Source organism: Canis lupus, chromosome 19, assembly GCF_003254725.2.
Source record: "Canis lupus dingo isolate Sandy chromosome 19, ASM325472v2, whole genome shotgun sequence".
NCBI lineage: Eukaryota > Metazoa > Chordata > Mammalia > Carnivora > Canidae > Canis > Canis lupus.
In genome coordinates, this window is record NC_064261.1 from 17,249,438 (window position 1) to 17,265,194 (window position 15,757).

Below are 15,757 nucleotides of genomic sequence, written 5' to 3' on the forward strand. Positions count from 1 at the left end.
TCTCCCTCTTCCACTCTAGGTTATCCTCCCCTGTGCTGCCTGAAGAATCATTTTGAACTCTAATCTGGTCACGTTACTCTCCTGTTGATAATCTGTCCTGTCTGTGGCTCCCTCTTCTCCCACAGGATAGAGCTCAAACTGTTTCACGTGACATTCACACTTTCCGTGACTGGCTCCCATCCTTCTCACAGGCACCTTACATTCCAAACACGCTAAATTACTTGCAATTTTCCCATCATGCCATCTTCATTGCCACTTGCATGCCTTTGTACTTATCTGAAATGCTTTTCTCTTTCCCATCTACCTGATAAATTACTACTTATCTTTCATGCCTTTTTTATGAAGCCTTCCCCGGCTTGCAAAGAGAGATGTGGCTGTCTTCTCCCAGAGTGATTCCATAGCCCCATTTCCCAACCAATATAATAGCGCCCATAGCATGGCTAAAAACCTATGAATTACTAGCCAAAGACTGGGATCCTTAGCACCTAAGAAATTGTCGTTGAATCAACGATCAAAGGGTTGTCAGAGCCAAGCAATTCTTCTTTTCTCTCAAAACTGCCTATTTTGTTGGCAATAGAAAGTTTTAAAAACTCTGCAAAAACAAGAATTCAATTTGGTTAATCACCTCTACGTATTTTCTTAATTTGAAGCTTTTAAGAATAAACCTAGCAACGCAACCAACAACAAATATTTATTGAGCTTCTATTCTATGGCAACAAGCATTGTTTTAGGTATAAGATAGCAAGAGATTAAATTGATATATTTTAGTTTCACCTTTATGCTATCTTCCCTAATTGAATTGTATTTCTAGTACTAACGAGCAAAAGCCAAAGATGGTCAAAGACAGATATAAAGAAGTTATAGGTAGTTCCAAGAGAAGGTCTATAAACCACAAACTGACCAGTTAGAACTCCATGTTCTCTGTAAAGAACTCTGACACCAGCAGTTTTCTTTATACAGATAAGGTCTCTCTACGCTTGGAGTATGAGGCAGATTCCTGTGGCCCAGAAGAGTAAAATGTACTTCTGTTAAGGAATCAAATTTACTCACAGCTTCTACTGCTGATCTGCAACATGCAAACTCTGTGAAGTAGAGAGGGCTAAGATCTTGGATCGCATCCCTCTGTCTTCTGAAGTGCACAAAAGCTTAAAGAAGGGAATGTGGAAAGCGAAAGGTCTTCTGGCTCTGTGTACTATCTTGACTGAATTGACTAATCAATCAATTTTCATGAAGATATTTACTTTATTCAGTAACTGATCTTGTTAACAGGCAGTTTGTGCTATAAATGGAGCACATCCCATTTGAAATAAATTCTACTCCACTTGTTCGTTCCTTATTAAGAAAACTTACATTTTTATCAGTTCTTAATTATAATCTGTTAGCTTAAAAGCAAGTTAAACTGTCTAAAAACATCCTTCCCAAACACCAGCCTCTAAATCTTCCTCTCCATCTCTACCTCTGGCATTTTAATACCTAAATTAACAACTCTTAACTCATAGTCTATTTTCTTCTCTTCCTCTCTAGCTCCAAAAATCTCTCTACCTCAGCTACTCATCAGCACAGAGAAACCCCAGAATTCTTTAGCATTTAAAAACGGCCCACCTTCTAAGATCTTGGCCTGAAAAATCCTTCCTATTTAGATACCGTAAACCTGTATTTATTTCATCCTCATCGGAAACTTTATGCAGTTATTCTGACCAGTCATTTCAGCATGTAGACTACTGCCCTAAAATTCCTGACCTCTTTCAGGTTCACTATTTCTTATTGGCTCCTGATTGCCTTAACTGTTCCTTTAACCAGCCATAAGCCATGTCTAGATAAAATCTGAAAATGCTTAGAGGTCCACAAAACATCCTCTGTTGAACCTGAGCTGAGCTCTGGGCACTGCTCTTCAGGTCATTAGTTCTTGCTGACCATGCACTAGTATCCCCACATCAAGCTATTTTAGACCTCTGTCCTTAAGAACCAATTTCAGTGCCAGATGGGTCTTACCTGTCAACAGAAGACCATCTTTTAATCAAAATTAGGGTGTGTCTGTCTCTACAACTTCCTTGTTCTCTTACAGTTCCCCTAGACCTTTTGCTTCCTCCTCTTCTTTATTCTTTCCTTTGGGAGAAGAACTGTTCTTGCCAGGATTAAAGCAACCCTTTGTGCTTTCTCTTCTAGACCCTCCTCCCTCTTTCGGAATTCTGTTCCTTCAGCTCTCTCCTCTGCCCCATCGCTTTGTCAAATACCCTTGCTCTCTTCCTAGGAAAAGGCTCAGGTTTGTTATTCTAAAAATCTTCCTCAGCTGTTACCTACCTCCACTTTGTTACCATCTCAAAAATCCTAGAATGAATAGAGCTGTCACCTGCATTGACCTACCACCCGTGTTTCCTAATTATTTGCAATCTGGTGATTACAATTTCACCCAAATACCACTCACCAAATCTAGCTGGGAGTCTCCATAGCTTTTGATACCTACTTACTTATTTCCATATTGAAAGTCTTTCTAAAACACACCAATCGCTTGGTGCCTATCCTTCTTTGACTACCGCGCTTATCTATTGGCTCTATAACCTCCCTCTTTCCCCTAAATAGAGATATGTTCCTCAAGGCTTTGTTCCTAGCCTTTCTTTCCCTTAGGAGTCTATGCTACAGATTCCCTATCACCCCCATGTGGATCACAGCCATTGCCCATCTTTTTTAAGCCCCGGACAGTTTTTTCAATGACCTGCTGGTAATTCATTCACACTTTAAGTTTATTCCAACAGAATTCATAACTTTTCCTACTCCACATACCTCTTAAACTAAACTAATCCCACCCATTTCTTTTAACTACCATTTGCATATCCACCATGGTCTAAACCTTCAGAATCATTTTCAATTCTTCTATCTCAAACCCACATATGAATAACAGCAAAGTCCTATGGATTTAACATTTGTAATGCTCCTCACATTGACCTCTTCTTTTCATTCTTCCTAACCTCCAAGTCAGCTCCGATTCTTTTTTTTTTTTTTTTTTTTTTTTGTCAGTTCGGATTCTTAATACCTCTGGCCTTCTTTTTCTAAATTAGCCTCCTTATCTTAATACCTGCCATTTTCATCTCCCACAATTCCCCACATACCTATAATCAAATTCAGAGGTTCTGGACTGTGGCTGTATCTTAGAATCATCTCAGTGCTTGTTAAGAAAAACAAAAGCCCAAGCCTTTCTCCCAGAGATTCTGATTGAAGCAGTCCAAGATGGGATCTAAACACAGGTTTTGTTTGTTGTTAGTTTTTTTATTCTCAGACGACTTTAAAGTATAGCTAAAATTAAGAGCCACTCACTGCTAGCTAGCCAAACTGGAAGTCAGTTTTCTCAAACACACTGTTTTCTTACATCAAACTTACTCAACTAGTTTTATCTCACTCTCTTCTTATGGCATTTCTCTCTCTGCCTTGAACTGACATTCATCCACCGTGCTTTAACAAATTTGTTCAATTTTATAATTTATAAATTAACCTGGAACTTTTGTTCAAATCCCCCTTCCAACTAACCTTTCCTTCCTTCCAACTATTTACCACATGTTCACATACACAGCAAGAAGTTTTTAATAAAGTTTTTGTTTTTTGGCAACTAGATCATAACTTTTGGTAACTAACCTCCAAACCTGATTTCTCATCTCTAAAGATAGATTAGATGACTTGTAAGTTTCCTCCTAGCACTAAAATTATGATTCTATATTTATCAAAACAAACTCTTGGTCTACTAGTGAACGGTAGAAGCTTCTCATACATTTCCCCAAAAATGCCCAATTCAAAACAGTTCTAGGTTCTCTGATAGTTTTTGCAATTAGAATTATCATCATATCTAGTATGATTCGACCATCTAATAATATCAATCTTTTTAAAAATGCAAAATAGGACATTTAAATTTGCTTTTTAATCACTATAATCCTAATGCAACCAAAACAACGGTAAGAAGTAACATCACCTAAATTCTTAAATCTAGATGCCAATTTACTACTACCTTTTACAAACTGATTAAATCAATTTGTCGTATTATTACCATATAGACCTGGCCAGAGGAAGCACACATGCTGTTTTCCAGTGAAGTTGTTAACTTTAATATTAACATGTAAAAAATAATCGTGGCAATGAAGTCATGTGCTACTTATTCTTGATAGCTAGGGGCAAATAATGTATGCAGAAAAACATTCCATTTCCTAAATTATAGTCAAATACATTAATAATGAAGTAAAAACTTCCTGGTAGAGAATGGAATGGTAAAAGCTAATGTGCAGCACAAAGGTACTGGCCTGCAGCTAAGAAATGAAGAAAATCCTGTATCAGATGAAGGAGTCCTGGCTGTACTCTAGTTACATGAATGTACATGAAGTTTATCTTCCAAGCTAGGGCTGTGTTTGTACATCCTCAAAATGAAAACTTCAAGCTAAAAGAGCAGTTCCAAAATTGTCTGATAAAAATCACCCAAGAAGCTTTTTAATACAGAATACAAAGCTCCTCCCCTGGAGATTTTTTTGAAATAGAAAAACTTTTCCACACATAGTTGAGACGTATTAAGCAAGATACACTTAAACCTACTTCTAGCTCTAGAATTCTGCATATAGAGTAATGCACACAGCAGACGTTCAGTAAATATAGCAAAATGGCTTGGTAATAGTGTGAGAAAATATTAGAAGAATCAGTAACTTCTCAAGTAAGTACATGGCTATTTTTATTATATGGAATCAGTGAAATTATGGGAAAAAAGTCCTCCAACTGTCAACTGGCCAAAAGGAAGACTTAAAAGTTTTTTTTTCAAGGCGTTTAAAAACATAAAACACTCTTGCAATTAAAACGAATATATATGGTGGGAGGTAGGGTAGGTTATAAGAGAACTGTCTAGACCCTCTTTTTTGTTCTAGTATTTCATGGCTTGAAAAAGGGAGTATACTTTTTTGCTAAAGAGCTATACACAAACCTGTCATGAAATATATCACTTTAAAAATGGAGTGGGGGGTATTTCAGAAAAGGGGACAATTTCAAAAATTAAATCAGTCTTCCGGAAATGAATCCTCGGACTTTGGTTCCAATATCCATATCAGGGTAAAAACAGAACTAGTTTTTAATTCACTTCCTTTCACTTTAAAGAACTTTTTTTTTTTTTTTTTTTTTTTTTTTTTTTTTTACATTTTCACTTTTCATAATAACTGGAATTTTCTATGGCTTGGACTTTGAATAACAAAAATGATTATTACAGACTATAATTTAAGGTTTCACCTTAAGCCTTCACAAAAAGTATATCTACTTTGTCACATTTAATTTTCCTGCTGGGTCATATTTTATAAACTCTGTTGACAGGAAACTACTCAATTATAGAAATCCCATATTGGTTTTATTCACAATTAAATTATCTAAATAAAACTCTGAAATGAAAAAATTGGCAGTCAGAAAATATACTGGAAAGGAACTACTTAACACAAATATTCATTCTGTTAAGCTGTGGTAGTTGAGAAATAGGACAAAATCATGGAAGAAGGAAAGAAGGATATCCCATCTACATGGTATGTTTTCATTCAGAAGTATCAAATAAGTTATAGTGGCACGGTAAGGAATTTCAGCTTTGCTTGCTGGTTGCTCTCAAAGCCTTAGCACTTTAAAATGATGATCAATATTAGGTTGAAAAGCCTAGGACTCATAAGCACTTATGAGGACAAATTCTAATATTTTTTTCCTCCTAGGTTTAAACCATCACAAAGGAGGAAGTTTTCAAAGTGTTTATGCTTTGACACCTGACAAGCTTGTCAGAAGTCTGAACTTCTAACATAATGCTACTTTCAAATATGGGCCTGACATTATGCCAGAATGCATGTAGCAGCAGCAGACCACCATCTTAATATTGTCATTTTTATGTATTCTGCATATAGCCAGAAGTTAAAACTCCACAACATACCTCATTCTCATAAAAGTTATAAATTTCTTTCAATAAAAGCTACAGCTTCTTAGTCTGGCTATTATAGCTACAGACAGCTCTTATACCAGATCCTAATTATACTGAGTCTGAATAACAGAAAAAAATTACACAGTATTTTGAGGGAGCCTGTGTTTATACACTTCATTAAGGAGCCAATCTCAACCAAAAACCCAGTATTAAGGGACCAGTGATAACACTACATAATGACTATGCGAGAAAATAACTTCACATTTTGAAATACTATAGATCATGAAGTAGCCTCCAAAACAAATATTCATTTCTAAAATGTTCCTGCTTTCAGAGCACAGAGAAATTTTTTGATTATATCAGGTGTGTCACAATGCCAACTAGTAGGTTTAGTGGCTTAAGAAAAAGCATTAAACAAGTTCCTATCACTCATACCTTGTCCAATTAAAACAAAATCAAAGCTTATTTACAAAGAACACGTACTCCTAAAACTAGCAGCCAAATCACCCCAAAAAACAATGACCAAAACAAAAAAAGCCAGGTAAGAATTTTGGTAGTCTGAACTGTGGGTTCAAATTATGTCACCATCTTATTCTGAAATGCAGAGAACTATTCAAGTTTGACATACCACTTAGGCATGGGAGGTTGGTAAAACTGAGTCTGAAGATTCACATAAAATTTTATCAGGCCCCAAAGATTCTAGCTATGAGTGGTTTCAGTAGACTAAAAAATAAAAATATTTACTTTTATATAAAGTTTCAGGCCCTTAGATTTCTTATTCCACAGAGTGTGACCGTATGTAACTTGATCAGACCACATTAAGACTTCAAGAAAATGAAAAGGTAGGGACGGGAATGTTTTTAAAACATCTCTTTGATAATGTGATGTATTTCCTTGGTGCACTCTAACATCTAGAATGTTTTATTAAAGTGACAGTGCCAGAAACCCCTAACATACCTACAGAACTAAGTTCCTTAAGTTTTACTGTTGAAGACTAATTTTCGATTAACCCGAGAATTAAAATGAACATTTTTGAAAAATTACAGGTAAGTTCCATTCCAAAAATCTATGATATACACAAAACATCTTGCTTACAAAACAGCCAAAGCAGGGAGCGACTATTAATATTAATTGCAAAAAACATTCACTTTATAAAGTGATTCACTACGGCACTTGTTGAAACAACTGGGATCACAAAATTTTGATTAATGCCTTTTCCAGGAAACAGCCAGTTCAAAATTAGAGCTCACCTCTGTCTAGATTCAGTACGTTAAAGAGAAGAAATAAAATGGGTGCATATGAAGAAAGAGTCAAAGCAAATGACAAAAATCACCACCATAATAGTACAGGCTAATAAATGAAGGAATCAAGAGACAGTTTCATTAATTAATATATTTTCTGCATTATAGTTAACATATGTACTTTCTTCGTGTCACCTTATTTTCCGTTATGTATTGATATTTTGTTATATTCAGACATGAGTACATTTCAACAGTCTTTTGCAATAAATATCATAAAATAATAGAGATTCGCATAATAAATATTCTTTACAATAAAAAAGTTTAACAGACTTTTGTCTTAAAAATAGTCAGAATTCAACTTTGTGATTTATACATAAAATATACAAAAAGCACCACAATTTGTGGTTAAGGCGATGAAAACACACACAAAAAAATTAGAATTACTCAGCTGTTAACTCACCAAGGGACCAAAAGGACCATTAAGGGGCCAAGATCACTTTAGGCAGCATAATTCTGTGACACCTATAGATCGATCAGCTATAAATATCAACTTCAGTTACCCAAGTGCCCTCAATGATGAGAAATTTGGTAAAAAGTGTGGGGTGTGGAAGGAAGGCAGTTGAATCCTTCACAAATATGAAAGCCAGAATAAAGATGAGCAAGATACAACCAATATATCTCCAATGTGAAGATTTACATTGTAAAGCAAATCTAAGATTACATACGAAAGAAAAATACCTGGCATCTGCAGAATAAGAAATTGAGGAGAGAGAACTTTGGGGGCAAGTAAAGGGCAGTGGTTAAAGGAAAAATTTTTATGTTATAACAAAAATATATCCCCCACGCTTCTTGAGGGTCCAATGCTATGAAGATAGCCCTAACTGGAGACAGACTTAATACCATAGCTTATTTAAGCAATAAAAACGTCGCTTCTTTAAAAATCATTTTCCCTGCTCCCAGAGTACCCAATCAAAAACAGCTCTAAATCACTGTAGAGTGACTGGGTAGGTGTCTAGCTAGGTATGTTCACATATACAACAATTCTGAAAAGCTGCTTGCAGAACAAAAAGGCTACACAAAAGCCCACTAGCTCTCAATACCCTCTTCAGTGGATGGCAGAGGCTCTTGCTGTAAGTGGGAACCAGGTGCAGTTTCACAGTCCACTCTTACTGAAGATCATCCGTTTGAGAAGAGTAAGATCCATGAGTCAAACCTTGGGAACAGGGGAAGAAAGGCGGGAAAATTGTAAAGAAAATAAAACCAGTATCTAATAGAATCTTTTTAAGAGCCACAGCTTGAAAGCCAGAAGTTCAGGAGGTCCAACCCACTTCCAAAAATCATGATGGTTTACCCTGACCCCTGGAGGGGCAGCTCTCCAGCTTACAATAAACAGTGTTGGAGTTCTTACATCTGCAGCCTGGGCGATGGATCCAGTCATAACACCCCCTGCACAGTTTCAGGCATCCCTTAGCAGGAGGATAACAGAGTAAGCAAGGCAAAAATAGAGACATGGCTCCCATACACAGGTACCTAGAGCAGCAGTGTGACTGTGAACAGGAGCAAGGATTATCCGAGTAAGAATCCCCTTCATCATCATTGGAGCAGTGGTAGAAGATGCCCTTGACTAAGCACATGCAGGTTCCGTATTCCACCATGCTCTCAGCAGAGCAAAGGCACTGACGATTGCAGGCCAAACAAGAGGGCAGGGTCCTGGGAGCTGTGCATTCTCCACACTTGCACTTCCCACACTGTTCACAAATAAACTTGTGCTGTGTCAGGTCCTCTTTCAAGGAACCCTTCAAGTCATCCACAATCAGCTGCTTGGGCTGGGTCCGGATTGCCCTCTCGGATCTATTCCCAGGGACTGGTCTGGTTGGTGGTGACCTTCCTAACAGTCCCTGTTCTGAAGAGGCACTGCTGTTGCTCCCAGAACTGGCTGCACTTCCAGTGCTGGTCGATCTGCTCAAAATGGGGCCTCTGGCATTACTTGAGAGTCCTGCATGTCCCAGGTGGCTTGTAGGTCTATGCTCATAGTTATTATTCACATTGATCGGTATGATTTCATGAGTCCTTTCATGCTTTTCTTGTCTTGGTGCTGTTCGAGGAGCAGGTCTTTTCACCACAGATGGCCCTTCCGTGTACTCATTACTGCCTCTGATGGCCTTGATCTGGTCTAAAGACAAAATAGCAGCAGGCTGAATTTCTCTCTCATAGTCTAACCTCTGACGGCTATCCAATGTAGGCTGCTGGATCACAACTAATGAACTGCCACTGCCATGTTGATTTTGGGGATCCATGTGTAGTGATCTCGAATTCTGGCAATCAGTAGAAACCTGGCATGCATCTGAAATCCTAAAAGGAAACCAAAGATGAAAAAAAAAAAAAAAAAAAAAACAGAGAAAGAAAATAAATGACAGGAAGCATTTTTTTTGGGGGGGGGGGGGGAATCCTGTCAAGTCACAAATTGCCTAAACCACCTGGTAATGATCTCCTTCATCAGCGGATTACAATGATGCTGGGGTCCTGGCCAGGGTCCAATTCCAAGAGGCTGAGGACCACATCATAGAAAAAGAATGCAAGCAAGAGACCCCATGCCATAAAAATTAAGTTTTTTTTCAACTTCCAAAAGGCAGAATCAAGAAGTATGGTCTTCCTGTTTGTGAATCTAACAAATAATTAAAATGGGGTATGCCCTTCTAGGGAATATTGAGTGTAGGCCCTGGAATAGCTTTCATCTAGAGAAAGCTCAGCATTAGCTCACTGGTATTTTCCATAAAAGAAAATATCCACTTTTTAAAAAATTAAGAATGGCTTTGATGCTTCTGCCTTTCTGTTGTTTGCTGTTACAAGCATTAGATTGATAATAAGGAAACTAGTCGAGGTATACTGCACGCGTTAAAAAAAAAAAAAATCCAGGAGACTGCAAATAAAATGGAATCTCAAAATAAGAGGGCATTTTCCACAGAAACCAGGATCTTAAGGCTTGCTCATTACTCATCTACAAGATGCAAAAGTGAATATAGAGAACAGTTCTCAGGGTCTTATAGCTCTGAAGCACGCACACAAAACTCAGCGCACAACGCTGTGATGTTAAAAAGCATTCATATCTGAAATCATGAAAGGATTATTTTAAAGTTTAAATGAAGGGCTCACTCACATAACAAGATAACTTTCGTGCACAAGTATCAGGCCTTTAAAGTAGTATGGAGAAATCCTGGCCATTTTAATTGCCTGCATTTCCTCTCATTTTAAAATCTGTCTTTACAGGACAGATCTGGATTTTCAAAAGCACTGCCAAATCTGAATCAACGTACTTCTTGTCGTCAGTACAGTAAAATCCTGATTAAAATAAGCATCTCCGATGTGTCCACACCAAGAGTAAGTTACTTCTAATTTATGATGCACTCTTCACACACACACACACACACACACAACAAAACACTGAATTTCCATTTTCAATTAACAGCAAGCCAGAATATTTCTCACACAGACTCCTCCTGACGTCCACAGATCCATTCCAATTCAAGAACGAGAAGAAGAAGAAATAAAAAAAAAAAAAAAAAGGTCCATTCTCAACTACCACTCTGGAGCCAGAAACCCCAGCCTCAGGGATAAGGCTGCGAGACGTCCGTTCCAGCATTAACTGGGCTGAAAGCCGACAGATCCAGCCTTGCACGTTGACGTCCCGGAGTCCCGACCCTCGTCCTCGCAGCCGAGACCCCCGCCCCCGCCCCGGGTCCCACTGTACCTTCTCCGAGCTAGAGGAGGACCGCCCTGCCGACCCGCCGGGTCTAGCGCCGCAATCCGGGGCTGCGAGCACAGCCCGAGCCTCGGCACACGCAGACCTCATCCCTCCTTGCAAAGCGCTCGCAGCCGGGCGCTCGCGGGGCGGAGCATCCCGAGGCACGCGGGCAGATCCCACACGCCCAGGAGCACGGAGCCTACGGGGAGCGGGGCGAGGGCGCCGGGCGCATCCTGGACGCTGCGCTTCACGCGATCGTGGTACCCGAGTCCGTGGAGGCCCCCGGCCAGGGAGACCGCGCGGCGCGTCGGGTGTGAGGCGGGGCGGCCCGTGCCCCGCGGCGCCGGCGCCCGGTGCGTCCCCGGCAACCTGCGCCGCCCGCGGGGACGGGCCTCGGCGGCCGCTACCTTCGCGGCTGCGCCCTCCCGGGAGCCCCGGGCGCTTCCAGCCCGCCCCGGCGCGCGCGCCGCCCAAGGCCTCCTCCGGAGCGTGGCGGGCCCCCGGGGCTGCGCGGGCGCCGAGCTCGCCCGTGGAGGAGCGGGCAGGCTCCCCAGTGCTGCGGCGCCGCCAGCTGCCGCGGCGGAGCTGCGCCCTCTGCACCCGAGCGCAGGGGAGCGGCGAATAAATAGTTGACGGAGAGGAAGGAAAAGGAAAAAGTTATGAATGAAAACAAGTTCTCGCTCGCTCCCTCTCTCCGGGCAGGGCAGGAGGAGGGGAGGAGGCTGAGGTTACCATTACCTCAGGAGGGCGGACTTCCCGTTTTTAAAGCGGCAGCGCCCTCCCCTCCCCTCCCCTCCCCTCCCCTCGCCCCGCCAAACGCGGAGGAAGGCGCGGCGGGCTCGGGCGCAGCCTGGTTCTGTGCAGGGGTCGGCGCGGACGGCGGGGGGGCTCCGGGGCTCCCCGCCTGCCCCCGCCCCCCCCCGCCGCGTCCGCGCCCACAGCCCGCCCGGGAGCCCGCCGCCGGCGCGAGGCAGCTCCTCGGAGGCAACACCCCCCGAGGCGCCCCGAGTCCCGCTTGGGCGCGGAGGCGTCCCTTCAAGGGGACTGGCCGCGAGCCCCGGGGCCCGCACCTGCCGCGCGGCGCCCGCGCCCGCCCCCGCCCCCCGCCGGCGCCCGGAGGCCGCGGGACACTCACCTCGGCCGGAGCGGCGCGACCCGCATCAGGCGCGGCGGGGAGGACGCGAGGCCGGGCCAACCCCCCTCCCGGCTGCGGGGGACACTCCTGCGGACCCCCCTCCCGCCGCGCGGCGCGGGCGCATCCACCTCGGGCTTCTCCCGCAGCCCCTTCCCGCGAGCCGGGGGGGGAGAGAAAGAACAGGAAGGGGAAAAAAGGTCCCCTGCGAGAGGGCTCTCGAGTCTCAGAAAACGGCAGAGACCAGCGCGCGGGCCGGGCCCCCGGGGCACGCGGTGCTCTGCGACAGTCCTCCCTCGGGTCCGAGCGCTCCCCGCGGCCGAGGAAGGCGGCGGCCCCCCGACGACTGAAAAGCCCACGTCACGGGCGTTCGAGACTCCGCGGCGCCGGGGACGGGGCTCGAACCGGCGTCTCCGGGCGCCTCGCGGAACCAAGCAGGCCCCGGCGCGGCCCGGGAGCGCACGCCCGCGAGGCTGGGGCTGCGGCTCCCCCGGGGGGCGGGGTGCGGGGGATATTCTGGGTTTTTTTGTTTTGTTTTGTCTTGCTTTTTAGCCCCGCTGTTTTAGGGGTGGCGGTGAAGGGTGCGAGGTTGGGGGGGATTCCTCCCAAGGGAAGAGGCGGGGCGTCGTCTTTCGTGCACCCCCCCCCCCCCGCGCAGGTCGAGGCACTTTCCCGATCCCGCGCGCTGGGCAAGTGGGGGGCACAGCGGCCCCCGGGACTCTGGTCCTGGCGGGTCCGCCTCTCCCGGGCAGCGCGCGCTCCCAGTCCTCCGACCCTCCGGTTCCACGGCCGGAACGCCTGCTCCCGAGGATCGGCGATTGGAAAACAAAACACAACAGCACATTAATTTCCCTTTCTTTGCAGGCAGCGGGACGCGCCGCGCGGGCGGCGGGGAGCGGGGAGCCGGGAGCCGGGAGCGGGGAGCGGGGAGCGGGGTGGGCTGCCCGCCAGCTCGCCCGCCCGCCCGCCCGCCGCCCGCCGCCCCGCTGCCATGTGCTGGCTGTTGCTGCTCGCAGTGATTGACAGGCCGGCGCACAGTCGGCGTGTCAGCAGCGAACCAAAGTAACATGCAGTCTTGCACGTTTTGCCGAAGTGCTTTTGCCCCTTGGAATGCCAGGAGTTCAAACAACGTTCAAGCAACGCCTCTGCGCATTGGAAATCAATACACAGGGGACGGGAAATTCAGGTTTTAAACAATCGCTCCGCTCGGGATTCGGTCGCCAACAATGCCTAAACCAACATGTACTGGTCCACACACCGAGTGCCAGCCCCTCTTCGGCAAAAACCACCCTGTTTTTCACACAACCGACCGTTTCAGACTTCAGACTTGTTCGGATAAGGAAAAAAAAAAAGAAAAAGAAAAGAAAAGAAAAGGATCCTACTTTTTCCTCTTAGCGGTAGCGTTTACTTTTTTAAAGAGCATTCGTTTTAGCACTGGGAATGCTACTGGTAATTTGAAATGCAACCAGTAATCTTAGATCTAAAGCGAGTTCAAAGAAATGTTCAGTTCCTTGCAAAAGCCAGCATTTCTCACCTAAGCTTTCCTAAAATACCTACGGAATGAAAGGAAGGAAACAGTTCTTACCTAACGCAAAGATTGGAAATTGCTTTTCAGGCACATTTACAGCGACTGTAGCTGTTCCTTATCCAGGGTAAGGAGCTCTGTCTGCTGCTATCACTCTGCAAACCACTGCGTGCCTTACAGAGCAATCCCACTCCAGCTCCGCAGAATTTCAGCTCGCCTCCACCTCCACCTCCACTCCAGGACACGCCTCCAGTGATATCATATGTCAATCATTCGGGCTGCCTGAAAACCTGGAACAGGATTTCTCCAACTGTCGTTTCCCCTCTCGTGCATCTGTACCAACTTGGAAATGTTGCCCTGTACACTCGTGGGTGATAAACATCCTCTAAAAATTGGAGATGGCCTCTAAAGACCCTACAAGTGCAGTTTGTCACAGAAGAACCCTTTAAATTTCGTCATCAGTCTCAGTCAAAGGATTGGCGGACACTGTCTTTAAGGTTGAATTAGAAAATAGTTTTGAGGAATAAAAGAAGATAAAAAAAAAGTCGTATGCCAAGCCAACACTTCTGATCAGCTAGAGAGAAAATGTATATTGATATTAAGAAGATGATAATGTAACGTTACAGTTACTATTTAAAGCCAAATTCAGAATGTGTGAAATGTGAAAGTTCAAAAGGCGACACTCCTTACTGCAAATGTATATAACGTTACCTCATAAAGGTGAAATTTCCTGCTGTAGATTTTATAGTAAGTGCTCTACCTTGTCTTGTGATATAATTTCCTAAAAATCGAATTTAAAAATCCCAACTTCCTTCAATTTTGTAATTGATTTCCATAATTTTGGAAAAAAAAAAAAAAACCTGCAACCAACTCATTTATTTTTAAAAATCAGCCAACTGGAAATCAATTAAAATAGAAATAATTTACCAAGAAGTTTTATAATTCTTAATGATATGTGTTGTGTTACTGGGGGGAAAAAGTATTTTAATCAGTAGGAAACTCACCTTTTGTTTTCTTACAAATTATGGGATTTTAGACATTTATTATAAAAATTGTGTACTTTATGCTGCAGTGAGGAGAACTATATGTGAAAGTTAAGGCTCCACAGAGCCTTTTAAAAGATATCTAAAAAGCAAAAATATATATAGTAAGTAGAGAAGTATTTTTTCCAGGTACTAGATATAAGTAGCTTAGTCTTTGACAAAATAAGGCAAACAAAACAAAACTCCAGAATCTAAACCATGTATAAATTTAGGTATGGGAATTTTCAATGCTTAAGCTCCTTCTTTACTATAACAAATGATTCTGTTGAAACTAGTGTTTTCTAGACTTTCAATGTTTGAGCACTTTAAAACATTAAAGTTGTATTTGGATTAACCTCTTTTGGAAGCTAGGGCATTGCTAAGACCATCAACAAGAAGAAAGCATCCCTAGAAAATAACATAAAACAAGAATGAAGCAAAAAAAAAAAAAAAAAAAAAAAAAAAAAAAAAGAATGAGGCCAAAAGGCTACATATTCACTCTTACTATAAACCCAAAAAATAGGGTAAAAGGATAAAATCAATTTTGTAGATTTTTGTAGATATTTTCTTTTTTCTTAGATCTCATATTTTGGGATGCAATGAAGTTTAACCAATGATGCATAGGTTTCTTGGCCATTATGAATGGACTTGGAATAGTCAAATCAGAGATAGAATATCATATCAGAGCATTCTGTTTGGTTCTTCAAAGTTGTCTTCTCAGCTATCACCACAATTTTAGGATGAGAGGTCAGTTCACCAATATGATAAAACCAGGAGAGGGAGCACTGAACACTACTTCCATAATCCTACTAAAATATAGTTGAAAGATTTCTGTTACAAATAAGCTTCAAACTCTTTCAACCACAGATGTATTGAATTACAATCTGTGTGATTAAGTATTTTTGAATTACAATAATAAATTAAATCTGTGAAGTTTTATCTATAACACCATCATCATGGGTCATGTTCTATTTAGAAATCAAGAAACCACATTGACCAATGACCCTTTACATCATTTAGCAATAAAATACATCAATATGTTTTTCAATATTAGGTTACAAATAAATATAGATATTGTCTTGCCACCTTGATCTAGAAGACATTTAATAAAATCTTTTGATTGCCTACAACTCAGAAGACTTGGTAAAAATTCTAAACTTTTAGCTTAAAATAGACCTTGTTCTTTA

At 42.5% G+C, this 15,757-nt stretch overlaps 1 protein-coding gene across 3 annotated transcripts; it reads right to left on the reverse strand.

Annotated features, from left to right (window-relative positions):
* Positions 1-7,285: 7,285 nt before the first annotated feature.
* Positions 7,286-13,943, reverse strand: SPRY1 (sprouty RTK signaling antagonist 1). 3 transcript variants are annotated; one of them, XM_035702042.2, is made up of 3 exons: positions 13,609-13,775; positions 8,680-9,501; positions 7,286-8,362 (listed from the first exon to the last, which is right to left on the reverse strand). In XM_035702042.2, the coding sequence occupies exons 2-3, from the start codon at positions 9,444-9,446 to the stop codon at positions 8,326-8,328; spliced, it is 804 nt and encodes a 267-aa protein (XP_035557935.1). In that variant the 5' UTR covers positions 9,447-9,501; positions 13,609-13,775; the 3' UTR covers positions 7,286-8,325. The 3 variants fall into 3 exon arrangements, with proteins under 3 accessions (XP_035557935.1, XP_025276336.1, XP_025276337.1); XM_025420551.3 differs by having other exon boundaries at positions 7,286-9,501; positions 13,609-13,943; XM_025420552.3 differs by lacking the exon at positions 13,609-13,775 and adding an exon at positions 10,898-11,183 and having other exon boundaries at positions 7,286-9,501.
* Between the last annotated feature and the right edge of the window lie 1,814 nt (positions 13,944-15,757).